This window comes from Gracilinanus agilis, chromosome 2 (assembly GCF_016433145.1).
Source record: "Gracilinanus agilis isolate LMUSP501 chromosome 2, AgileGrace, whole genome shotgun sequence".
In the NCBI taxonomy this organism is placed as follows: Eukaryota; Metazoa; Chordata; class Mammalia; order Didelphimorphia; family Didelphidae; genus Gracilinanus; species Gracilinanus agilis.
The window spans coordinates 479,863,298-479,890,186 of NC_058131.1; the positions used below are offsets into that span (position 1 = coordinate 479,863,298).

The 26,889-nt window shown below is 38.2% G+C and overlaps 2 protein-coding genes across 4 annotated transcripts in view; one reads left to right on the plus strand and one right to left on the minus strand.

Annotated features, from left to right (window-relative positions):
- Nucleotides 1-59: 59 nt before the first annotated feature.
- ALDH6A1 (aldehyde dehydrogenase 6 family member A1) lies at nt 60-19,940 on the minus strand. 3 transcript variants are annotated; one of them, XM_044664940.1, is made up of 12 exons: nt 19,863-19,940; nt 17,227-17,280; nt 15,158-15,232; nt 14,896-15,016; nt 12,857-12,937; nt 12,129-12,431; nt 11,204-11,325; nt 6,313-6,502; nt 5,702-5,883; nt 3,384-3,563; nt 3,048-3,146; nt 60-181 (listed from the first exon to the last, which is right to left on the minus strand). In XM_044664940.1, the coding sequence occupies exons 1-12, from the start codon at nt 19,911-19,913 to the stop codon at nt 77-79; spliced, it is 1,563 nt and encodes a 520-aa protein (XP_044520875.1). In that variant the 5' UTR covers nt 19,914-19,940; the 3' UTR covers nt 60-76. The 3 variants fall into 3 exon arrangements, with proteins under 3 accessions (XP_044520875.1, XP_044520874.1, XP_044520873.1); XM_044664939.1 differs by having other exon boundaries at nt 12,857-12,935; nt 14,855-15,016; XM_044664938.1 differs by having other exon boundaries at nt 12,857-12,935; nt 14,855-15,016; nt 17,224-17,280.
- A 598-nt stretch (nt 19,941-20,538) lies between these two features.
- Nucleotides 20,539-26,889, plus strand: part of LIN52 (lin-52 DREAM MuvB core complex component) — a 118,355-nt gene continuing 112,004 nt past the window's right edge. The window contains exons 1-3 of the mRNA XM_044664941.1: nt 20,539-20,569; nt 25,107-25,181; nt 25,802-25,839. Of these exons, the coding sequence (XP_044520876.1) occupies nt 20,539-20,569; nt 25,107-25,181; nt 25,802-25,839 (144 nt within the window). The remainder of the gene's footprint in view (nt 20,570-25,106; nt 25,182-25,801; nt 25,840-26,889) is intronic.

Here is a 26,889-nt window from a genome sequence, read left to right on the forward strand (position 1 = left end):
CAAGCTGTATGAGAAAGATGGTTAAATAGATAGAGTGGTTACTCAGGATGGAAAAAAAGTCTGCTAAAAGTTATTTTTAATGGCCCATAGTTGGCATAACTACAGCAGGTGCAGATAGCAAGGAATCTTCTTCTTTCCACTGAGAAGTAATGGTCTTTAGCTGTGTATAGAATTGAATGCCCTAAAAGGAAAAAGAGGAAAAAAAAATTATCAGTTTGAGCATTTCCTATGAGATAATATCTACAACTAAAACTCAGTGTACAATGATGCTGTAAAATTATGAAATGTTTGTGTGGAACAGAGTAGTTGAAAGTTATTAAAAAGTAATATCTGCTTCCTCTCCCTGGAAATTTGTAAAGCATAAAAATGGCCATCAAAACTAAAGATCACTTTTGAATATTTGGTCATGAGTAGAATGTGTCCAACACCCTTAAAGAGAACCTGTTTTAAGCAATCTTAACCCTTATTCCTGATATCACTCTCTTATCAAATATGAGACCAGCCCTTAATTTTCATGAAAAAATAAGACAAAATCTTCTGAACCTTAACTGTTTTGTGGCCTTGGTAACCTAGAAAATGAGATACTGAAAACATTAATTTGCCCATCCAAGTATGCTTGCCAAAGTGGTATAATTTGAAAACCCATTTCAGCCATTTCTCAGTGAATGACCAAAAAAGACGACTTCTGATAAAGTTGGAGCCCTCAACTTAAACTATAGGTAGAGCCGAGTAAAGAGCAACTTTTTAAATTTTTGTATAAATGAAGTTTTTCTTAATTGAAAATAAAATAGCTAATTGATAATAACGCTTACCAAGTCAAATGAACTCTTTTCTAGAATATCTCCCCTCTTTCCCCCCAAAAGAGCCAATTAGTGTTTATCTGTTTGGTAAATTTTAAAGGTACCACAAAATTGTTCCTGGCCACATTTCAATGGAAACTGATTAGTAATGTGTGTCTGAAAGTGTATTCTGTAATGTTGTTATGCTATATATAATGAATCCATTTAGGAAATAAAACATATTACTTAATTTTGATTATTTCTTAGATGAGAGAGGAATAAATGTAATAATAATCTGGGCCCCTTTCTGTAACATAGTCCAATAGCCAATTTCCTTTAGAGGTGAGAAGCATCATGACTTTTAATGTGTTAGATATGGATCCCTTGGTTCAATCCTGCCTCAGATTCTTAGATATTAAAAACGAAGTGACATTCACCTTGATAAGTCCTCCTCTAGTATTATTCGGTAAAACCTGACCCATTTTAATCTCAGGAAAAAGTATGATTTGATTAAACAATATTCTGAATAAGGTATAAAACCATACTTTTGTAACTATAGAAATAAGACATGCATATACCTCCAGTTTCCACACAATGTTAGAACAACAATTTTCTTAGGGTAATAACCAATATGATTTAAAAATCTTAACTTGCTTTTTCTAACCTCATTTTTCTTTATTATTAACAAGAAAGGAAATTAGTATAGGTATAGAAGCACACAATCCAGATGTTTAATATATCTGTCTGGATTTCTATGGCACTTGTGGCAGAATATTTATACTCTTCTGGACAATAGTTTTCAGGTACTTCTAAGGTTTATTGACTTGCATGTCTGCAATATGTTTTCATAGTCTCTAAATCAAATCACATGGAATTGTAGAGCTGGAGGGGATTTTAGAGGCTCTAGTGTAGTGCTCTCATTTTTATAGATCAGGAAACCAAGGCCTAGAGATGTTACATAACTTAAACAATATCATACAGTAGCAAGTGGCAGAGTTGGGATTCAAACTCAGATCCTCTGCCTCTAAAACCAAGGCCCCTTTCACTGTACTAAAATTTTCCCTTTAAGGGAAGAATTTAGACAAGTAGTAGTTGTTTGAAAATATATACATTCTATTGCTACATTTGAAGTTTCATCTTCTATAAATGAATATACCCAAATAAACTGGCTCAGATGAAAATCAGAATCTTTTTTTTTTCCTCAGAGAAACTGATCCTTAAGAAAACTTTTTACTTGATGGTAATTCTTAGCTTGGGAAGTAAGCTAATTTTGTGATGTTTTTCCAACAAATCTAAGCATAAACTGAAGGAAAAGGTAGCTAGTATAACGGAAAAGCACATGTGATTCCCAAACTTAAGTAATGGTTTCAAATTTCCATCTCTTGAAGGGCTTGTTACTAAGTGAACAGAAAAACTAAGTTTCAATCATAAACTTGCTCACTGGGTGGCAAATCGTGTTGGTCACAGCAACCACCTCCTAAGGTATGGAGGGGATTTTGATATTTGTTGGTAGAGCAAGTGCTCACCCAAAAATGTTGAAATCACAGCTCCTTTAGAGTACTATTTTGGTAATTTATTTCTCCTGCCTGTGGCCTATGAAGGAGCAGTGCTCGCAGGAAGGAAAAAAAAGAAGTAATTAGTTCTAGATAGCATATTAAATTAATATTAAATAACCAAGATTGCCTACTCAGAGATATTTCAACAAAGGCCAATAAAACATTAAGTCAGAATTACATTTGGCTTATCCAAGTGGGAACACAATAACTGTAAAATAATTATGCTATTGCTACAGAAATGGAAACTACCATCATGTAATTTATTTCATTTTAACAACATTCCTATCTAGCAGGTAGGAAGTTTTTATTTTATAGATGAGGAAACCGAAAACAGAGATGTTTTGACTTTTGTCTAGTTTGGTCTGTGCTGAAGTCTGAGTTGTAAGCGAGGCTGTCAATGCTCTTTCTACAAAATTATACTGCTGTAATTGTACACAGGAGAATATTCAACTATGATTCTCATCTCTTGGGTCACACCAAGTACAGAAAAAGTTAACTTGGGTCTCCATGGCAAAAATCTATGCTCACTACATTTAGGTTTCCTTCTAGGGGACACACAATTAACCTTCCTTTCTTCCTTACAGAAACTGATAGAATATAGTCCCTTTGCAGTAGCCTGACAAGTATGTCTGTCTTCATCTTGCATACATCCAAGAGGAGGTTCATTGAGCTAAAATATAGCAACTGTTTCTAATACTTAAAAGTCACTTACCTGTTTGCCATAAAAATTGGTGTCTCCTCTGAAGGAAGAGCGAGAGCCCGTAAATGAGAACATTGGCAAAGGCACTGGAATAGGGACATTCACACCCACCTGGTACAGAGCAAATACAAATTAATCATTAAGCCAGAAAATACAACAACTAGAATTTCTATCTAGTGAAAATTTTGAAACCCACGAGTCCCTATTTCATAATGGAAGAGAGGTTAGACAAAGGATATATTCCATTCCTTTAAATAGAATCCACCGACTGCTCCCTTTTGCCAGCTGCCAAATCTTGGATAGGAAACAAAAATTATTATGGGGCCCATCCAAAAATACTTCACAAACCTGCCCCACATCCACCAAGTGAGAATATTTTCGAGCAGTGGCTCCATTGGTGGTAAAGATAGCAGTTCCATTTCCATATGGATTGTCATTCACCATCTTGATGGCTTCATCCAAAGACTCTGCCTCCAAAACCACTAGAACTGGACCAAAAATCTCTTCTTTGTAACAGGTCATATTTGACTGTTGACACAAATAAATTGGAAAAAGAATGATATGAGATTCTACATACTTTACTATCACACTATAATTCCTCTTCCTTGTAATTTCATATAAATCCTCCTCAATGAATCCTGTATCAAATACTATCAAATGTTATTCTAATTTGCCACCTTTTTTCACGCATCTGAATTGATATAGCCTATTTTAGCCCAAACAACTCTTCAAAAATCACCCAGTGTCCTATACCACCTTGGTTCAGCCATTTATCACCTTTAGATTAGAATATTTGAATTGCTCCCTGTATGGTTTTCTTCTCCTCTCAATTCATTGATGAAGTTGCCTAAGTAATTTCCCCTAAGTATAGCTCTGACCTTGTGTGTCCCCTACTCAGCCAAGTCAAGTGGCTTCCGATTACTTCCAGGATAAAAACGAAAAACCCTAAAGTTCTTCTCTTTAGCTTTTAAAGCCATAAAGTACAACCTGGCCCCAATCTGTCCTTTTAACCTCATTACTTTCCCTCCTGCCCTTGTGATCCAGTCAAAGTAACCACCTCTCTGCCCCTACCTCAGGTCACTCCCATCTCCCTTTGCTGCTTTCCTGTGCTTTACTATTGCTTCTTAGAATCCCTTTCTTTTTTAAACCCTTACTTTCCATTTTAGAATCAATACTGTGTATTGGTTCTAAGGCAGAAGGTAAGAGCTAGGCGCTAGAGGTTAAGTGACTTGTCCAGGGTCACACAGCTGGGAAGTATCTGAGGCCAAATTTGAACCCAGGACCTCCCATCTCTAGGCCTGGCTCTCAATCCACTAAGCCACTCAGCTGCCCCCCAAATCTCTTTAACATGCATCTCAGTACTATTCTTCTGTGTATCTTTCCTGATTCCCCAACTGTTAGTGCCCTCTCAAACTAACTTGTTTGTATCTTAATTACTTTATGTGCATATATCTATTCACTTTATATTTTTGCTATATATATTTTCATATGTACTTGTCTCCCCCTTAGAATATAAACTCCCTGTGAGGAGATTGTTTCATTCTTTTAAACTATATCCTCAGTGCTTAGCACATAGTATAGTAGTGCTTGATACTTGAGTAATACTCAGTCTACCAACCATAAAACCAACTCATCACTATTTTCTATTAGTCGCATTTTAAAAACAAATGCTTTATTTGGTGCTCTGTTTTATACATCATAGTTATTTTCTACATATTCTTCTCCAGCAGCCCTACTCGGTGAGTTTTCCCTTGAAACCAAAACAGTTAAGCAAAATCAATCAATACAGTGCATAAACACATCTGACATAATGAACCCAAAACCAGACGGTATAGCTTTCTTTATAACTTGCCTTATGCAATAAAAATTTTCCTGAAAATGTATACAAATCTGTTTTTAGCAAATTAAAGCCACATATTAAGTATACTAAGGGAGCTAGTTATTTAAAGAACACTTCTAATGAATTATTTTACACTGTGAATAGTAGTAATTTATTGTTTTGTATATTTGGATTTTTTTATAGCTGCTTTTCTTAAAGTGGTACTTTCAAAAGTATTGAACATAGCAACACTAGTTGCTTAGCTGATTAAAGAAGGCAAATACAGTAGATAAAAGGTAAGAAGCAGTAAGTAGATGAAGGAAAGAATAATGGGCTTAAAAAAAATCTACTCTCAAGTCTTAGAGGTGTGTGGCTGACTAAAAAAATATTGAATTAGAAACTGGAGAACTTGGATTCTAGTCTAGGCTCTGGCAGTAGCCAGCTGTGTAACTTTGGGCAAATAAAACTTTTTGTCTCAATTTTCTCATCTGTAAAGCCGATGTTCTGGACTCAATCATTGGTTTCAAACTCAAATGGCACTTTTATTTTAGTCTGCAGAATTCAAGCACCACTATGAATCCCGCCCCAACCCCTTTACAATGACTCTGCCAATCCCATTACACAGTTGTCTAAACAAAGGGACAAAAGGCTCAGTAGATCCTGCATGATTGTAAACAGCCCAGGGATTGACCCTTTGGGTTTGAGTTCCAGGGATTAAAATGGGGTGCTCCAAAATTCTTAAGCTTTACTACTTTGTATAATGTGCTAAATCTACTCTAGGATCTGTGCTTCTGTAAGGAATCAAAGTTTTATTACGTAGTTAAGATGATTATCTCCGCTTATTTACCTTGACACCTGAGATAATGGTTGGTCCAACGAAATTGCCTTTTTCATAGCCTTTAACTTTAATCTTTCTTCCATCTAGAAGAATTGAGGCTCCCTCCTTTGTTCCACTCTCAATGATATGACAAACTCGTTCTTTGGCCTGCGGGGTGATTAGAGGGCCCAAATCAGCTCCTGGTTGGTCTCCTATAAAACAACATATGAATCATTTAAGGAGTTTTAATATGGTGATAATAGACAAATCATGCCACTAGAGATTTAAAAAGATTTAACTAGAACAATAAGGCACAATAGAAGGACAATGGTATAATCTTTTTTTTTTTAAACTCTATCTTAGAGTTGATAAGTATTGGTTCCAAGGCAGAAAAGTGGTAAGGGCTGGGCCATTGGGATTGAGTGATCATACAATTGCCCAAGATCATACAACTTGGAAGTATCCGAGGTCATATTTGAACCCTGGACCTCCCCTCTGTAGGTCTGGCACTCCACTGAACCACCTAGCTGCCCTGAGGCTAGTATAAACTTAACTTGTATGGTTAGTCACAAAGCCAAACATTTTCTAACCTGCTGTGATTGTCCTGAATATTATCTCTAAAGAGGATCACAAACAGTTACCCGCATTAACCCGTAGCTTTTTTGCTCGCTCCACAAGTTCTGGCAGCCATTTCTTTGCTTCCCCTACCAGGATGGCTGTAGACAGGGCCATGCAGCGTTGCCCTGCGGCTCCAAAAGCTGCTCCCACCAGTTGGTTCAGAGTGTTTTCCTTATTGGCATCTGGCATGACCACCCCGTGATTCTTAGCTCCCTGAGGAAATAAAGAAAACAAACCACATTCTTGTTGAGGGCATCAAACTGTTGAGTTAATAGAAATGGATACTTTCTAAAGAAATAGTCAAAGGGAACAATGAAGCCGCATTCATATCTTAAATAAGCAAATAGAAACCAGCAAAGAGTGATCTCAGGTCTTGTATTGATTTCAAATAAATATGGGGAAAAGCACCTAGAAAAAGCACTCTTGGTTGGTTTTGGGAGATCTAAGAATATGACCTCATTTTTGACATCATTAAAATCTTGACGACTTTGTCAAAATCCATACTAACTCATATTTGTTTAGTACCCTTAAATCATGTGAAGTACGGTGTACAAAACAAACCATAAAGCAGGTATATTACTACCTTCATTGTCAAGGGGTCCAAGAAGGGTAAAAAGAATGAGGTGTGGTAGGAAGGATGAAATGAAACACCTGTGAGGGGTCAGGAGGGTTAGAAGTGCTGATAGCAACCAAAAGCACTTTATTGAAGGTGACATCTAATTTTATATGGGGTGGGGGGAAGAAAGCAAGCTGGGAATTTTGCACAAGTTTCCACTTATACAATAAAGGTAAATGATTGACTATGTGATTTTGTTTACCTCATTGAGTCTACACAATAATTTCTATAGGTCATCAATCAACATATAACTTAGCTTGGATTCCCAAGGAAAAAGGCATACATCAGTGATACCTATCAGTGATAGGTTCATTTGGTACAGGGAGGTGGAAGAGCTTGAGGCCATGTGCCTCAGGGTGAAAAGGTGAGATACAGGTGCTAAACTTTATTCATTTAATTTTTTTTAACCTTTTAAAAATTTATTTAATTTAGGAGCAGTGCTAGACTTTAGGTGAGCTATGGCTTTGATTTTACTGGGGTTTGTTTTCTCCATAGCTTTGCCAAATGGAGTTAGGCTTTGCCATCTATACTTAATGACACAGATAAAGAAAAAGAGGTCTAACTGGTCATGGGCCCAGAGTTTAGCATATCAAATGAGATGTTAAGATTCCCTGCCTCCAGATCCACCCAGTCTTACAAATCACCTAGCCCAGTGCTGGTGAACCTTTTAGAGACTACATGCCATGCCCTTCACTGCATGCCATGCCCCATCCATCCAGACGGTGTGCTGTGCCCCCACCCCCACCCCCACTCTAGTTCACCACCTTACCCCAGAGAGGGAAGGAAGAAAGGGAAGGGAGTAGTCCTCAGGGGAGGGAGTAAGTGCTTTGATTGGGCTGCTGGGCAGAGGGGCTGGGAGGCGCAATGGAGAGGGGAAAGGGAGAAGCTCCATGGAATCTCTCTGCCTTTATAGTAACTAACTGTGGCAGACAATGTGTGCCCAGAGAGGTTTTTGCCCACATGTGCCATAGTTTCATCATCATGGACCTAGCCTCTCATGAAAATTCCATTCCATTCCATTCCATTCCCCAAGCATTAATAAGCATTACACATACTGGGCTAAATACTGCAAAGATAAAAAAAAATCCTTCCCTAAAGCTTACATTCTACTAGAGCAGTGATGGGCAAACTATTCCCCGTGGGCCAGATCCAGGCTGTAGTTTTCCCATCAGTGTCTTAAGACATCTGGCCCACAGGGAATAGCTTGCCCATCACTGAACTAGAAGATACGATATATAAGCAGCTAAATCAATATCAGATCATTTGAAGGAGAAAGTACCAGAGATGAAAGGTTTTGTGTAGGAAGTAGTGCCTGACATAAGCCTTGAAGGAAGCGCGAGGACTAAAAATCACTATTGATTGGGGCATCCATTCCATGCATAGGGGACAGCTTATATAAAGGCAATGAAGCAGGGAGGGAAATTTGGAGTTTTAGAAAACATAAATAGGGTCATTTGACTCAAATATAGAATATACAAAGTATGTAAAATGACCCCGAAAAGGTAAGCTGATACCAGTTTGTGGAGGGCTTTGAATGCCATTCTGAGGACTCTATATTTTTTTAAAAATTAATTTTTATTGAGAGTTTGTTTTTAAAACTTTTAATTTCCAACTATTACATCTTTCCCTTTTACCGAGAACTATCTTGTAACAAAAAATATAAAAAAACATTTCAGCAGCACAGATATGTCAACTAAGAATAACAGTGTAGCAATACTATATCTGGAGAGTATACCAATTTTTCTGCCAAAAAGGAGGCTTATTTTTTTACATCATCTTTGGAGGCAAGTTTCTTAATTATAATTACACAGTATTAATTTTTGTGGGTTTTGTGCTTTATATTTTGTTACTAGCCATTGTGTGTTTTGCTTCCTTGGTTCCCCCCCCCCCCCCAACTCTATTCTTGAGGCAAAAGGGAGACACTTTTGGCACTACTTTCTAGTATTTTTCTTCAACATGAAACTTTTCAATCACCATCCTAGTTTAGGCCCTAATTTCCTTTCATTTAAGCTAAGAAAATATCTCCTTATCTCTGGTCTCTCTAAACCATTCTATAAATCAGGACATCCTAAAAGTCTAAGCTTATAAGCTAAAAACTGTACTAAGATTTTTGGGACATCCTGTATTTCTTCCTAATATTCAGTTCTATGTCATTCTAATGCTGAAAAGTTTCCAGAATTATGGACACAACAGACACTTGATAATCCTATTGAACTGAACTAAGAATAGCTTAAGTTAAAACTGGCCAAAATAAATGGGGTTTTCAAATGTGGCTATTTCAAAGACTACCTGCAAGCAGATATCTATTATAAAGTTGTTCAAAGGAAATAGAGGTAACTACTAATTTACATCATCAGACTAAAAGGTTACTATGGGATGACTATACATAGTAGGTTTAGGTTATTTTTTTAACCTTTACTTTCTGCCTTTATATCAATTCTAAGAGAATTGATAAGGGCTAGGCATTGGGGGTTAAGTGACTTATCCAGGGTCACACAGCTCCTCCTGACTCCAGGCCTGGTGTTCCATCTGTTGTGCTTCCAGGTTCCCTGACTGTAGGAGTTTATACAATGTGTAATAAAACACATTAATACCACATTGTGGGTATGCCACTTTCCCTAGAGGACATAGCACTTTGGGTAACCTGACTCCTGAACTTGGGGCAAGAACAGTATTGGAAACTTGCCTCTCAAATAAACATTGGAAAAATGGCTAGAAATAAGGTTGGAAAGACAAGCCAGGTAGGGAAAGTCAGGAAGATGGGAAGAAAAAGATCTAAACCAAAACACTGTCACCACCAAAAGACTATATGGGGAAGCATGTACCCTCTACTCCTACTATCATTTTAAGCTATAGGGTAAAGTTTTTGTTAAACTATGGTACTCCAGGTCTGGAGATGAGAAATCCTAGGTTCAGATCTGATCACAGACATTTCCTAACTAGTGTGACCCTGGGCAAATCACAACCCCAACTGTCTAGCCCAGTGAAGGTAAACCTATGGCATGGGTGCAGGCAGAATGCTCTCTGTGGGCACTCAGGCCCCCCCACCCCAGAGTTCCTTACTCTGAAGGCAAAGGGACTTGAGCAGAGCTGTTTCCCTCCCCCTCTCCACCCTGCCTGACCACATTTTTTCATATCACCCACCCCTCTGCCCAACAGCCCAATGGAAATACACAGGAGGAAAGGTGGACAGCTCATAGGCAACAGAGCACTCGGGCCATTCCCTTCTCCCTCTCTACACTGGCTGAGGATATTTCTCACTTTACCCACCCCTCCACTCAGCAGCCCAATGGGAATGCTTCCCCTCTTTCCTGTGTGGGCTAAGGGGTGGGGCAGGGTATGCCTGGCACTTGGTCTGGGGGGGAGGGTGGAATGGGAGCAAGGCCTGGCACTCCATCTCTAAAAGGTTCACCATCACTGGTGTAGGAGTTAAAATTAGGAGCTTGACAAAAATAGGAGAGCAGTTTAACAAATTTTTGTTTTAATTGAGAAAAAATAGTAAAGGCAGAAAGGTAAGAGAGATATTTAACTATCTATCCTAGTACTACCTAAAAACTACCTAAATCTTATATCAACCTATAAACTACCTAAATAATAATCTCACTAATAACTCTTCAGCCTAGCCTGAACTCACTACACTCTGTATATCAACTCACACACTCTCCTTCAATCAGATTCTACAGCAGCCAACTGTCACCAGAAACTGCCCACAGCACGCTGCCCTCAGGAAACAGAGAGAAAAGCCCCTTCAAACTCCCTTTATCTCTCAATGTCCAATTGTCATTCTTCCATCACTTCCTCTGAGAGCAGTTTCTATTTCCTTTTCCTGTGGGCTAGTCTCCATGGTAATAGAACCTCGAATCTTTGGGCCTGGCTTTCCCCCAGTTAAATTAGAGCAAGGGATTAAGAATTCTCTCTTACACTGGTCTAGTCCTTACAGCTCTTCTGCCTTGGAACCAATACTCAGAATCAATTTTAAGACAGAAGGTAAGAATTGAATAAAACCCCCAAACTATGGTATTGGTGGGCTCTTAGGTAGCAAGCACGGTGGATAAAGTATTAGGCCTAGAGCTGAGATGTCTTGGATTCAAATCTGGTCTTAAATACTTCCTAACTATGTGACCCTGGGCAAGTCATTTAACTCCAATTGCAAGTTGTTACTAAGACAGAAAGTAAAGCTTTAAAAAAAACAAAAAAACTATGATATTAATGTAGGGATGAGTGGCCTTTCTGTTGAAGTCTTGGTTCTTATTTTTAAGGTTGATGAGATCTGGGGAGAAGGGGAAAAGGAAAGTTACCAGATTTGCTTGGACTCTCTTGCCATTTCTTGACCCTCTCTCATAGATGTACTCTCCAGCCTGATTGGAGCCCACAAAGCTGATTGCTTTTATATCCGGATGATCACAAATAAAATTCACAGCTTTAAGGAGAAAATAAATTATTTTAACAAAAGGCTTTTTCTTCCCATATTCCCATTTCTTAACTTGATTCTCATACTTTCCGAATTTTTTAAATTTCAAGACTACAATTTCTATTTTTCTTCTGTTTTGCTCTTACCTTGACTTTCAGAATTTCTACCTTTATCTTATACTCTTGCCTACCTCAAAACACCTGTCTTCTATTACGCCACCATTTTCTTGGCTTTTTTTCTTTTAGAGTATTTTATCTACTGCTCTAATACATTAGAGTTCTTTTTTTTCTTTTTTAAACTCTTACCTTCTGTTTTAGAATTTATACCAGATACCTATCAATACTAGGTAGAAGAGCAGTAAGGGCTAGGTAGCTGGGGTTAAGTGACTTGCCCAGAGTCACACAGCTAGGAAGTATCTGAGATCAAATTTGAACCCAGAAGCTCCCCTTTCCAGGGTATGCATTAGAATTCTTCAATGACATTGTACACAAACAAATTTCATTTCACATTACACATATGTATCTTTAATTTTTCTTTATTAAAATCTTTCTAATAATAAGAAAATGTCCTTTTTTTCAGGTTCATTTCTAGTTTCACTGTGGACAATGTGAAAAGTTGCCGGTCATCTATTAATCATTTCAACCATACTAACACAAAGATAGCAATGTCATCCTCAAACAGTAGAGATCATGTTAACACTTTTCCCTGTGATTCTATAGGCCTTTGCCTTGATTTTCAATTACCTTAACACTAGTTTTTTATTCCCTTATTGGTAGCCAGACTTCTCAAGATCCCTTTGTAGAAGCTTTTACCTTCATGCTGCCCGTGGATGATATTCAGTGTCCCATCTGGGGCACCAGAGTCCTGCAGCAACTTGGCGAGAAACATTGTTGCTCCAGGTACTCGTTCAGATGGCTTCATCAAGTAGGTGTTCCCACACACCATGGCCATGGGGAACATCCAGAGAGGAATCATGGCAGGAAAATTGAATGGAGCAATGCCTGCACATACACCCAAAGGTAGGCGGTAGGAGTAAATGTCCATGTCTTTGGTAATGGAAGGCATGGTCTCTCCCATCAAGAGGGATGTCACACTACAGGCATGTTCAACTACCTCTGCAACAGAGAAGGACAAATCAGACCATTTTCAAATTCAAAGCCATTATCTCTCCAGCATAGCCTGTTGCTATCTTCCTCTTCCAGGTCTGCTCAGCATGGCCAAAGGAGACTGACTCCTATCAATGGTGGAAAACTGCTTGTTCTTCAGCACATATCAGTCTATGTGAAAAGATCATATAAAATTACATCCCTTAAAGGGGAAAGAATCTGATCTGGAACACCAGTGTTAAGTAAATAACTTTTGGAAATAAATTTCGTATGTTAGTGAGAAGTAACACCTCTCAATTATTCACGAGTGTCCAGGAAAATTTTCAAGGGCTGATTAACTGCACATCACACAATGAAGAAACTGATCATTCTTAGGACCCTCTTCCCTCCCTCCCAGAGGCTCCTGAAATCCTTAGGAGGGACTATCAGCTTACGAAGGCCTCGGAACACATCTCCCTCAGCATCAGCCAGGGTCTTCCCTTGCTCCAAAGTGATTAGCTTAGCAACTTCTTTCTAAAAAAGAAAAAAAAGAAACCAAAGCAAAAGAAGAAATCCTTCCCTATTCCCACTTTTCCTTTCTGTTCCCCACATAGCCAAGGAAGATGAATAATTAGGGGTATAGAGGTATCCTTTCAACACCACAACTTTCCATTGCAGTTTTGATGTATCACAAATAGGCAGAAGAAATGGAATGGGATTTTGGGGGAAGCTTTGTAGAAGCCACAGATAACACATGAAGACCAACAAATGACACAGAAAATGGTTAGAAATTCAGAAATGCATAAAATATACATATAGAATTATATGATAGCAGCATTTTAATTATCTTTTAATGTCACATTTAGAGTTTCTTCTTTAAAGTTAAAACAAAAAGTTAATTTTCATATTTTGCATTTTTAAAATTTCTTTTTCATATGGCATTTTTACTTAACATTGGCCTATATAAAGTCTATGACCAAATATTTAACAAATTCTACAATAAGAACTGTAAACACCCCATTGAAGAAAAAAATTCAGACTTTTCCCCTGGTATGAAGGGAGGGCCAAAACATTTTAGATTGTATAATTTTCATAAAATCCAAGATTTAAACATTTTAAGAGAAATTTCAGGAAAAGCTCACTAACTCCTTGAATCAAGAAAGTGAACTGTTTGGAGAGAGTGCCATAAAGAAACCTACCCTGCATCAGAAGATGCAGAATGAACTTTGGGATGTAACTGATTGAATTGAAGGGTGTTGAACATATATTCTGAATGTAAACTCTTATGCCAAAGGAGACTGCCCCCTAATTGGTTTTTTGCCAATGCACCTAGCAAACATAGGTTTTGTGCTTTCTCTTCTATTTCTCTTATCTCCAACTATTGTAGTTTCCTCTTAGAAAGTGCAATATTGTATGTACCTTCAGCGAGAAGATCTTTAGAGGTATAAGCTAGTTATGTTAAATGATTCATTAAATCATTCATTCACTAGTCTCCCAAAGAACCACAGGGGGGATTGTGAAGACAGGATCGCCTCTCCCCTAGTATATTTTTAGCTAATCAAATCAGAACTTAAAGTACCCCTACTTACCATTAAGTATGAGAGTTCATGAATCACTAGAGTAAGCTCACACCTCTAAAGGCCACTGCCTCCCCACCCCTCTTGGGCAGTGCTAGGTAAATTGAAAGACTGCCATTGGTTTTTGTGAAGAAGATGGAGTGACAGGAAGTGACATGGAAAAAGAAGTATAAAAGAAGACACCAGCATGGTCTAGCATTCATTCCCTTCCTGGCATTTGGAGAGGGTGGTTCCAGAGATTCCTTTCCTGGCTTGAAGGAGACTTTTCTCCTGGATCCTGCATCAGCTTGCTGAGTGAGTGGTTGAGATTCCCACCTTGGCTTTGGAGGAGGCTGCGTTGGTGGAAGCCTGGTTGAAATCACCACTGGGACTTCTAGCTAAGGGTTACCGGGAAATCCACATGGAGATAGAGTGTAAATATAAAAAAAGAGACAGATTCCCAACAAGCCTACCAGTCTTTCTCTGGTGAAATCTGGCAGGCTTGTTAGGAATCTGTCTCTTTTTTTATATTTACACTTTCACTCTTTGTAAATAAAAGCTGCTAAAAGTCATTTTGACTTAAGCTATAATATTTTAAGATGGGTGACCACAATATTACTTTATAACTCATATTTAGCATAAAACCTAAGTTTAAACTCTTACAAAATGAATTTTCTTGATCATAGGGGTGCTGTTCCCCTAATCCCCATGATGTGGAAGGGATACCTATACTACTGGGGAAAAAGTTATAGAAAACTTCTACAGAATTCAGAAAAGATATCAAGGAAAGGGTTGTTATGGAACTGAAGGACATTTCCCAGGTGATAGAAACAAGGATAGATGGGGAGTCCTCTAAGTCATATTTCCAGGGAAAATCTATTATTTGTTTTTTCTTACCAAGTTTTCCTTGATAAGCTGCTGATAACGCAGCAGGATCTGCTGGCGGCTTAGTACAGATGTCTCTGCCCATGAGGGAAAAGCACGTTTGCAGGACTCTACAGCAGCATTCATTTCAGCCTGTGTGGTTTTGGGAACTCGACCAATCACCTCGTTGGTAGCCTGATAAGAGAGGGTGGCATATCATACTTTACCCTTGTCCCACTTTTTATCCCTTAACACATCCTTAATCCTATATTTCCCCAACATATTCTCAGAATATTCTTACTTGGTTAATGTGGCTTCCAAAGTAGCTTTTCTTACCGGGTTGTGAAAGTCAATCCACTTGTCAGTTTTAGATTCAACAAATTTCCCATCTATGAAAAGTTTGACTGTTGGCTAAAAAAGAACAAAGAAAAACAATTAGGTATCGTTGGAATTCTCCCAGTCTTTTTCACAAGGTGAGGAATTCTATGTGATTCTGGAAATTCCTGTTCTCTATATTTTTTACCTGTGATAAAAGCTAAAATTATTCTATTACAGGAAACAGCATACCATCAACCTGTTCTCCATATTATGTGGACTCATTGAGAACTGGCATATTCTTACTCTGAAGTGGTATAATGAAAAGCACACTAGGTTTGAATTTTGGGACCAAAGTCTGAATCCCAGGATTACTATGTAACATGTGACCTTGGACAAATAACTTATGGAAACCTCAGGCCCAGAGATACTATTCTATAAAAGGCTGGCACTATTTACCTCACGTAGCTGCTGTGAGGGAATGTAAAGCACTTTGTAAATCATAAAACATAATAAAAATGTCAGTTCTTTTGACAGTGGAATTATTAATCATTAATATACAGCAGAACCTAATAACAGTAAAAGTAAATCTACATCAATGGGAAGCACAAAAACAATGAAATGATTAGTCTTTTAGAAAAGGGGATTGGTTTCATGACCCCTAGGTTCAACTGATAAGATAAGATCTTTAGGATACCTTGATACTGGCTAAGTAAACTATTTTCTGTCTCCTCTGCAATACTGTTTGTAAGAACAAGCACATAAGAAATTATATACCCCCAAACCAATATCTCCCAGGATATTCCTTCAAAAAAATTTTAGCACTATCAAATTGAAAACAAGAGTGTTTTTGCAAAGAATAATAGGTAAAGGAAATTGGAGAAAGAGACAGTAATTGTAACTTGAACTCCAAGGCAAAGAGTAACAACTCAAAATTCTTGAAATATTCTGAAATTATTATTGCTCAACATTGATGAGGCAGAGGGTAACATATCTGTATGGAGAAAAGCTTAGGCTAACTCCTGTTGTTAAGATCCTGGAAATGGCTTAGGCTGACACATCATAATCTTCCTAAAAATTGTTAGGAATATGATAGACCTTTATAGTGAGGACAATTACTGGATCAGAGAATCACAAATTTAGTACTAGAAGGAATCTTAAGAGTCTATATAACCCTGCCCACTCATTTTACATATGAAAAAACTGAGGCATTGAAAAATTAACTGAATTATCCAGGAACAAATAGCTATTAAGTATCTGGAGAAAATATTTAAAGGAAGTTACGGGAATGTTCCAAACTTGGAAAGGCCTGACCCATTTAGGGTCTAGAAAAGATTTTCTTGTAAAGTTCCTTATGTAGACCATATCTCCCGGTTTAAGCTGATGTAAGCTAAAGTCTAAAGGAACTCTCTGGGTTAACAAACCAAGTTTGTACAATTCATCCAGTCTCTTCTTCAAAGCTTTTATATATCTCAGGTAGAATAGGCAGTAATACTCAGCATAAGATAAGGAAAGTGTGAATATTCAAAAAGTGTCTTGGAATCCTCTGACAAATTAATAGAACTGGTAAATGCTTTGAAATCACATTTTGTACTCAGGCTTTGATTAGTTAAAGATTACTTGGGGTATAGTTTTTTTTTCTTTTAAAATCCTTACCTTCTGTCATAAAATTAATATTAAGTATTAATTCTAAGGCAGAAGAGTGGCAAGGGTTTGGCAATTGGAGTTAAGTGACTTGGCCAGGGTCACATAGCAAGGAAGTATCTGAGGCCACATTTGAATCCAGGATCTCCTATCTCCAGGCCAGGCTCTCTAGCCACTGGGCCACCTAGCTGCCCTGAGGTATGGTTCTTATTTATTTTTTAAATTTAGAATTTTTTCCATGGTTACTTGATTTATGATTTTTCCTATCCCTCTTTCCTCCCCCCTCCCAGAGCTGACAAGCATTTCCACTGGGTTATTCATGTATCATTCGAGGTATGGCTTTTAAGAGATGATGGGGGATGGGGTGGAGAAAAGAATCCTTTTTTCTGAGGATCAGGGAGATCAACTACTATATGACAGTCTTTATGCCAGCATGAACTTACCACTGAAGATGAGGAAAAAAAGGTTGCTGGGTAGCAGGTAGGTATCTTAGAAGAAACCTTTTGAGACCAAAAAAAAAAAAAATCATTTTTGGAGTAGAAATTCAATGAAAAATGTAAGGAGAGAGAACTGACCACATCTTTACAAAGCTAAATGCCTCATGAATTATCAAGGATAAGAAGAACTTAATGCAAGATGGAATTTAATTTCATAAATTTCATTGAAGCTTAGCAGGATGGTATTCAAAACTAAAATATGGCAACAGAAGGGCATACCTCATTAAAAAAGAATATATTAACTAAAAGGCATTGTGAAACAGCACAATACATCAATAACATCATTTGTATTGGGAAATCCATAAATGAGGTGGGGAATAATTGTGGAGAACATATGAGTAGAGTTTAAGAGAAAAACACTAATGTTCAGATTCATATATGGAACATATCATTCAGGCAGAAGGTTAGGGATGATAAACTTGAGAAAAGATAATATGAAAGTACTGTAGAAAAGGGAGACCTCAGTGATCAAATGAGACTGTATATGTAAAAATTCTGAAGAGCTATATAGATGTTAACTCTATTATTATCTTAAGGATATATCTTAAAGGAGCCAGCTAAAAGAACAGCTCCTAAATTAAAAATTTTTTTTTTACTAATGCTTTAAAAAACATTCTCACTTGGGGGCAGCTGGGTAGCTCGGTGGATTGAGAGCCAGGCCTAGAGACGGGAGGTCCTAGGTTCAAATCTGGCCTCAGACACTTCCTAGCAGTGTGACCCTGGGCAAGTCACTTGACCCCCATTGCCTACCCTTACCACTCTTCTGCCTTGGAGCCAATACACAGTATTGACTCCAAGATGGAAGGTAAGGGTTTAAAAAAAAAAATTCTTACTTGCCAATAACCCTTCCTAGTAAAACTGTATCACATGTTGATTACAATAATACATACTTCATTCTCTACCTGTAGGGCAGTGATTCTCTACCAAGAAGGAGGTGTGTTCCATGAATAGCCAGCCATTTGGAGTCAAGAACTGGTTCTTTCATTGGCTAAAATTCTCAGATTTAGTGTGATTCTCTTTTACATTACTGAGATCATTGTGTTTACAGCTCTTACTTTGTTCTTCATTAGTTTTCCTGAATTTGTTAAAAACTTGCTTTGCCTTGAAGATAATTTCATTTTACAAAAACAGAAGGAAGTGAAAGGAAATGCTATTCTAAACCCAATTCTGGCCAGTAAGGAGAATTTGGGGCCAAATTAGATTCTTGGAAAAAGCAACCACTCCATTTTGGAATTTGTGATCAGTAAAGGGGTATAATATGACATAAACCCAGGTAGCTTGGAAGAAACCTGAGACAAAAAAAATTATACCATTTGACTATATTTATCATTGTGTTTGGTTTGTTTTGCTTAATTGTCTTTCATTCTTCTAAGTAAGGGTTTATTTGGCAGGAAGGGTATATATTTGAAAATGGCAAGCATTTAAAAAAACAAAACACCTTTCAATTCAAACCTCCCTCCCCAAATTGGGGAGATGTCTAAGGGTTTGGTTTTTTTGTTTGTTTTTTTAAACCCTTACCTTCCATCTGAGAATTAATACTGTGAATTGGTTCTAAGGCAGAAGAATGGTAAGGGTCCTAACCTTTACCATGGAGGTTAAGTGACTTGCCCAGAGTCACACAGCTAGGAAGTGTCTGAGGTCACATTTGAACCTAGGACCTTCGTCTCTGGGCCTGGTTCTCAATCCACTGAGCCACTTAGCTGTCATAAGTTTTGACATTTCTCCCAAGTTAGAAATGCTTGAATTTAGAATGCCAAATTAATAAAAATCTTTCTAGCTGACTTGTCTTTAAAACACAGACTACAGCATAATTTTTTTTACAAATCAGATTTGGAACTCTCTAGAGAAAGCCTGCTGAAATCTCGAAGACTGAAAAGTTTGTTAAATGATCTTCCCTCATTTCACCCCCACCTCCTTCCTCTCCAAGAAGTCCAGAGTTCAGAGGGCAAAGGGGATGGAGGAAGACAGAATGAAGAAGAAGGGGCTCTCCTTGGCTCCAGCATAGTATTCACAGCAGTTGTTTTTGGTTTCACAGATGTCTAGGACAGTCTAGAAAAGCATTATGGATTCCTCAGAAGAATGTTTTTTTAAAATGCATTCAATACAACACACGATTACAAAAGAAACCAATACTTAAGTATAGTTAACAAAAGTATTTTTTCAGAGACTCCTTCAGGTGGACCCCAGGTTAAACCCCCGTATCCTACAGGGTAAGGCGTCACGGAAGCAGTGCAGTGGACAGAGAGGGGAGGGCATGGCACGGGGCGAAGCTGAGGGTGGCGAGGAAAGGAGCGTCAAGAGAGGACGAAGCACCCGGCCTGGGAAGAAGAGTTCAAGGTCAGGTTTCACACGCCAGAGGTCAGCAGACCACCGGCGGGGAATGGGTTCGGGTAGCTCAGCTCAGGAAGGGGTGACAGAGCCCGGGACAAAGACTTGGGAGCTAAGGCTGAGGGTCAGGGGGTTTGGGGACTCGATCCCGGGGACTCAGGCCCTGGGTCGGGAAGACTCCTCGGCTCGGACAGGGGAGGGGAGGCAGCCCGATCTGGAACTTCCCAGAAGCTTGATGCTCCCCCCTTTTTTCTCACCCGAAGCATCTGGGCCCGTAAAACAGCAGTCGCAGCCACTACCACCGCCATCGCCACCCGACTAGGTCAGGCACCAAGTGGGTTACCAGTCTGAGCCAACTCCTGACCCCGCCTCCCTCGCCTCTCTATTGGCCAAAAAGAGGAGGAGGAGGCCCTTGATTCTGGCCAATCACTCGGCGCAGCTTCCTTCCCCGCCCCATCTACTCCTTAGCCGAAGATCCTTAGGGAAAGTCTCCTATAGGCCCCAAGTGGAGAAGACTGCACCCTCCTCCCCACAACCTCTCGTTTCCCCGCCCCCGGACCTCAGGGCCTCTTCGATTGGCCAAGATTGAGAAGACGCCCTCCTGTTTTCGGGTCTCCCGCGTGAGGAGCACAGAGAGAAGACGCCCCCTCACGGATTGCCTGGATTGGCTACCAGGCGAGAGTCTTGGCCCCACCTCTGGGCGGGGGGTGAGTGGGTGAGTAAGGTAAACAAAGTTTGGGAATTTTGGCCTCGGTAGGCACAAGGAAGGGGGTGTGGCTAATGGAGGGGGGGGTAAGAGGGGAAGGAGGGGCTGTGTAAGGCAATTGGCTTCACTGATTGGGGCAGGGAAGATGGAGCAGGGCCGGGCTAGGTTCTGAGGGAGGGGCTTATAGCGCCTCACTTTCCCGCCGACGGTTAGCTCCATCACGTGACATGGGTCGGAAGATGGCGTCTCCCACGGACGGTAGGAACCGGCTAAGAGCTTATGGTTTACAAGTTTTTTCTCTCTTTTCCCTACCAACATGGGGCTTTCTCTCCCAACCTTTATTGCCTACTATCATCCCTTCTCTATCCCGATTCCCTCCCTGTTTCGAGCTCTGGCTGACGCCCCGCCGCTGTGGTTTTGCAGCTGGCGACAAGGGAGTAGCTGCGGTACCCCGGGTGTGGGGGAGGCAAACTTCGGGGACAATCTTGGAGAAAGAGAGACGTAGCGGAGAGGCAAGGGAGGTATAAGTCCTTCTGGACTCTCGGTGCAGACCTCCTTATCTTGAGGAGGATGATGCTACTATGCCGGGGATCGGAAGGAAAGCTTGACTGTGGGAGTGGAGTGGAGGGGGGCGGGGAAACGAGGCGCCGGGCCGCGGGATCTGCCCCACCACTTTTCTCCCTTCTCTCAGCTGATTATCACTAACGATTTAAGAACCAATGTTTGCAAACTTATAGAGAAATGAGAACGTTACTAAAAGTCGGCTTTCTGTCAGATTGGGTTGTCTTGACCGCAAGTGATTAAATTTCTTTAGATAAAATTGAGAAGCTATCTCAATGAGAATGGGAATTAATTTTATATAAGCTTTTTTTCTATCTTCCCCTACAGTTCCCAATTTTTGATACATGTAAAATTTTCTTCTCTCTTGGTTAGGATTAATCTCCAAGGTCCTTGCAACTTTATAGCAATGATCTTGTGAACAGGATGGAGGGGGCATTCTTGGTACTAAGTCATGGGAATCTTAGGAATTCTGGATTCTTACTTAAATATATTGTGTCATAAACAACATTCATAGATAAACATACAGGATATATGCAAAAGAAATATATTCAGGTTATTGAGGGAGAGGGAATTAACAACTGGGAGAATTAGAAAGGGCCATTTTAAAGTCTTTAAAATAAACATTTATTTTTAGTTTTCCTTCCTCTTCTAGACTCTTCCCCATGCATTGAGAGGGCAAGCAATGTGATATCAATTTGTATATAAGATTGTGCAAAACATTTCCATATTAACCATGCCCCAAAGAAACTAAGAAAAATAAACTGGAAAAAAAATTCAATTTGCATTCAGAGCTCATTAGTTCCCTCTCTGGAAGTGGATAACATTTTTCATCTTGAGTTCCTTCAGAATTGTCTTGGATCATTGACTTGATCAGTGTAGCTAAATCGATCAGTTGATATATCATCTGCTTTTGCTCACTTCACTTTGCATCAGTTCATATTCATCTTTCCAGGTTTTTCTGAAAATATCCTGCTTGTCATTTCTTATACCACAATAATACTACATCATAATCATATGCCACAACTTGTTCACCTATTCCCCAAGTGAGGGACATATTCCCAGTTTCCAATTCTTTGCTATCACAGAAAGAGCTGCTATAAATATTTTTGTCCATTTCTTTGAGATATAGACCTAGTAGTAGTAATGCTGGGTCAAACGGTATGCACAGTTTTATAGCCTTTCAGTTTAGTTTCAAATTGTTCCTTGGAACGATTGGACAAGTTCACAGCTCTACCAACAGTTGATTGGTATCCCTGCTTTTTCACATCCCCTCCAGCATCTTCCATTTCCTTTTCTGTCATGGTAGCCAGTCTGACAGATGTGAAATGATACCTCAGAGTTACTTTAATTTGCATTTCTCTAATCAGTAATGGTTTAGAACATTTTCCTATGTGATTATTGACAGCTTTGATTTCTTCCTCCAACAACTGCCTGTTCATATCCTTTGACCATTATTAATTGGAGAATTGTTCTTATTTTTATAAATTTTGTTCAGTTCCCTATATCGTTGATAATTTAGCAGGGAAACTTGCTGTAAAAAGGTTTTATATTACTTCATTTTCTTTTTAGCAAAATGTAGTTTTTCAGATTATCTCTTTTAATGATTGCTACCCATGCCATTTTTACTTAAGGTGAAGCATAATAAATTCTGTTCCAGCCCTTTATTTTAACTCTGTGAGTGTCTTTCTGTTTTATGTGTGTCTCTTGTAATCCAACATATTGTTGTTATTCATATTTCTAATCCATTCTGCTGTTTCCATTTTATGGGTGAATTCATCCTATTCATGTTCACAGGTATGATTAAGAACTCTTATTTCCTTCCCCTTTTGAAGTCCTGGAGGGACTTAGGGATTCCGAAGGAGAAAATACTAGAAATAAGAGGATAGTCTGTGCAAAAATACAGAGGTAGGAGCTAATATAATATTTATGAGGAATAGCAAGTAGGCTAAGTCAGTTGGAGCCAGATTATGAAGGGCTTTAAATGCTGAACAGAAGTGTTTGATCTTTATCCTAAGGGCAGTGGGGACCCACTGTTCTTTTTGTGCAGGGGTGTGACATAGTTAGATCAATGTCTTAGGAATATAAATTTGTCATTTTATAGAAGATTGGAGAGCAGAGAAATAGATGGGGGGACAAATTGGAAGGCTAATTCGGTATTCTAGGCAAATGGTGATCAGGGCTTAGATTGGAGTAGTTGTGACATGAAGAAGAAGAATGGGATGACCATGAGAAAGATTAAGGAGTTAATATTCATAAGAATTCAAAACTGATTGTGACTGAATATGAAGAGTTGAGGATAACTCTGAGGTTGCAATTGCGGATGACTGAACAATTAGAAGAGTAGGGTTGTTCTGAACAGAAATATGGAAATTAAGAGGAAGGTTGAGTTTAGGTGGAAAGAATGAATATTTTGGACATATTTGATTTGAAATAGTGTGTCTAGGTGGTGATACTGAATTGGTAGATATATGGGATGGGAACTCAGGGAAGATATGAGAACTAAATATGTAGATTTGAGAAATCTATTCTTTACTGAAATCTTTGCTCAAATCCTTACCCCTTTTTTAACCCTCTTGATTATTGGATTGGTCTATATCTTAATCTTTCTGAAGTTTCTGCTATAAATGTTGAGGTTCTTAATTCTGCAGTTCATTTGTCTTCAGTGGAAAAAATATAAGGTACTTACATTGACATTCCTGAGTATCTTGCTGTCAGACTGTATATTGTTACATGAGTTTTACCTCCCTGGAACTTGGATTTTCCAAAATTATGTTCTTAGGTTTTGTCCTTTCCAATATTTTGTCAAATCCCCATATCTCTTACCCAAAAAGTAGAATTGGAATGTCTATGTTCCCCAAACTTTAGTTCATTCAAATGAAATTTCATTTTCTTAATTTAGTCTTATTAGAGAATTTGATTTACTCTTCAGTTTAGACCTTTCTGCCTTAGTTTAAAAAATTGTTGCCATTTTTTAGATATAATATTTATTTTTGAATGTATTCCTCCCTACTTCCTTTGCCCAGAAAGCCATCTTTTTAAACAAAGATTAAAAAGAGAAAAATCTCTAGCTGTATAACACTGACAGTTTCTGTCACACCCATAGTTCCTTACCCCTGGTGTGAAGGGTTTTCTTTAGGGCCAAGCTTTTTGTGTAATTATTGAGTGCCCTGTACCTTTTGTTTTGTTATTTCCCTTTCCATTGTTGTGGTGTTTGCATAGATAGTTTTCTCATTTTGGGTTTTTTCACTTTACATTGGTTCCTATACATCTTTCCATGCTTCTCCGTATTTTTCCCTTTGTCTTATAGGACACAAATTGTCCATTACGTGTACCATAATTCCTGAGTTGATAAACATCCATTTTGTTTACAGTTCATTGCTCTTAGTAAGAGTGCTGCTGTAAATATTTTGGTGTATATCGAACCTTTCTATGTTTGACCTCCCTGATATATATTTCTAGTGTCAGGATCAAAAGGTATGACATTTTAGTCATTTCACCATGATTCCAAATTGCTTTTCAGAATGGTTAGACACATTAACAATTCTACCAAGGGTGTTTTAGTGTGCCCTTCAATGTTCCCAAAGCTTCTAAATTGGGCCATTTTCATCTTCATTTCACCTTTTCAAGTTTGGATGTGTGGTAAAACCTCAAAGAGTCATTTTAATTTTTATTTTTCTCAAAGGTGGTTTAGAACAATTTATCAAATGATTTTTGATAGCTTTCATTACTTTTCAGAATTGTTCATGTTCTTTGATCACTTGTCCATTGGACAATGCCTCTCTTAGTTTTTAAGACTAAATTAAGTACTTTCAGTTATTCAGTTTTTGCCTGAATTAAGTTATATGCTCCATCCTAAACTTAGTTCATTAGTCTCTAAAGAACTAAGTTATATTTTTTCCTAAACCATCCAACAGCTATGCTCTCTGAAGAATATTTTTAGTGTTCCATCTGTCTGTCTTTAAAACCTTGAAAAAAAATGTTGTTTACTGTTCTCAATTGAAAACTGGTTTATGCCATTTATACTTAATGCCATATTAGTCTTCAATTGTGATTTGGTTTTGTTTGCAAAGGAGGTTGCAGGAATTCTCACATTGTGCCACCTCCAGTTCAGCCCAAGTTATTATTCTTATGTGTAGAATTCCAGTGTTCTGCTTTGGTTCATTTCTTGAAATCGAAATGTTACAAATTTTATAACTAATGTTCTCACTGTTTATACCTGGGTATGTTATTCTAGGGACCGACCTAGAAGCATCTTTGCTGAGTTTTGAAAAACTTGATCGAGCCTCACCAGACCTCTGGCCTGAACAATGTAAGTTATATTTTTCTCTTTTTTAATTCCATGTAGATCACTATTATTTTGAGGGAGGCTTTGAAAAAGAAGTGGCAAATCACTTAACTTTTCTGGGTGTTAGTTTCCTTATTTGTTTGTTTTTAAAACCCTTACCTTCCATCTTGGAGTCAATACTGTGTATTGGTTCCAAGGCAGAAGAGTGGTAAGGGTAGGCAATGGGGGTCAAGTGATTTGCCCAGGGTCACACAGCTGGGAAGTGTCTGAGGCCAGATTTGAACCTAGGACCTCCTGTCTCTAGGCCTGGTTCTCAATACACTGAGCTACCCAGCTGCCCCCTCCTTATTTGTTAAAATGAGGGGGTTGGACTAGAGGACTTTAGAATGTAAAATTTATTCCATATATGCTTATATCCATATATATATATACACACACACACATTGGAACATTTATGTGTCTGTGTATGTACACACATGGAGATGGAGAATATATCTGAAAGGGAAAATATATCTGAAAAAAGGAATTTTTTTATTTTGAAATTTAGTTTTAGTATTTTAGCTAATCCACTTGGGATGAAGCATTGTTTTTTACATTAAAAAGTGGGGCTATGTGGTATAGAATGATAATTTTTTCCTTTTCAGTACCAGGTGTTGCTGAATTTGCAGCGTCCTTCAAAAGTGTAAGTGAATTTTTACTTTAATAGAAATTTATCTGTATAATATTTGTTTTAGAATTTACAAAATTTATCTGTATAATAGTAGTATGACTCAGATGTATCAGAATCTAATTCTTTATAACATCAGTACCTTTTAGATACTGCAGAGTGTGGGTATTGGGAGATCTGTTTGCTCTGTTTCTATTATGATTGATTTCAGCCATGCCAGCCTACATTATTTCCACTAGTTTATAGTGGAAATAATGTAGGCTGTTAAAGAAGTCAAAATGCCTACATTATTTCATTAGTATCTTCCTGTTCTGGTGCTTATAGTGCTTTATATATAAAGAGTACTGTTTTTGCAGTCAGAGGGCTAGGGTTCTGACCACTGCGTTATCTGTGGCTATAGGTAAGGTTCCTTCCCCTTTCTGAGCCTACAGATTGTACTAGATGGCTTGGTAGTACTGTTTAATTCTTAAGTATGATTCTCTGAATGGAATAGGTATCAACTATTTTGCCCAATTATATAGCAATAAATTTAGTAATCTAAGTGATATGGATGAATATTTGCAAAAATATAAATTGCCTAGATTAACAGCAGAAGAAATAGAATACTTAAATAATCCAATATCAGAAAAAGAAATTGAACAGGCCATTAAAGAACTTCCTAAGAAAAAATCGCCAGGGCCTGATGGATTCACAAGTGAATTCTATCAAACATTCAAGGAACAATTAATCCCAATACTATACAAATTATTTGATATAATAAGCAAAGAAGGAGTCTTACCAAACTCCTTTTATGACACAAATATGGTACTGATTCCAAAGCCAGGCAGATCAAAAACAGAGAAAGAAAATTACAGACCAATCTCCTTAATGAATATAGATGCGAAATTCTTTTTATTTTTTGGACAAGGAATCTCAATATTGCTTAGAGCGATCAGATTCACAAATTGGAAAAAGGAATTATATCTCCCAACTTTTTTTTTTTTTTTTTTAAACATTTATTAATATTCATTTTTAACATGGTTACATGATTCATGCTCCCCTTTCCCCTTCAACCCCCCCCCCCGC

What these genes read in the sequence shown, in the direction of transcription:
- ALDH6A1 (XM_044664938.1), bottom strand. Translation starts at nt 19,913, where the DNA reads ATGGCGGTGGTAGTGGCTGCGACTGCTGTTTTACGGGCCCAGATGCTT. An exon ending in AGAGAGTCCAAGCAAATCTG is followed by an intron (nt 6,503 to 11,203) that starts GTAACTTTCCTT and finishes TTATTTCCTCAG; the next exon opens with GGAGCTAAGAATCACGGGGT. An exon ending in CCAATTTTTATGGCAAACAG is followed by an intron (nt 182 to 3,047) that starts GTAAGTGACTTT and finishes TTTTCCTTTTAG; the next exon opens with GGCATTCAATTCTATACACA.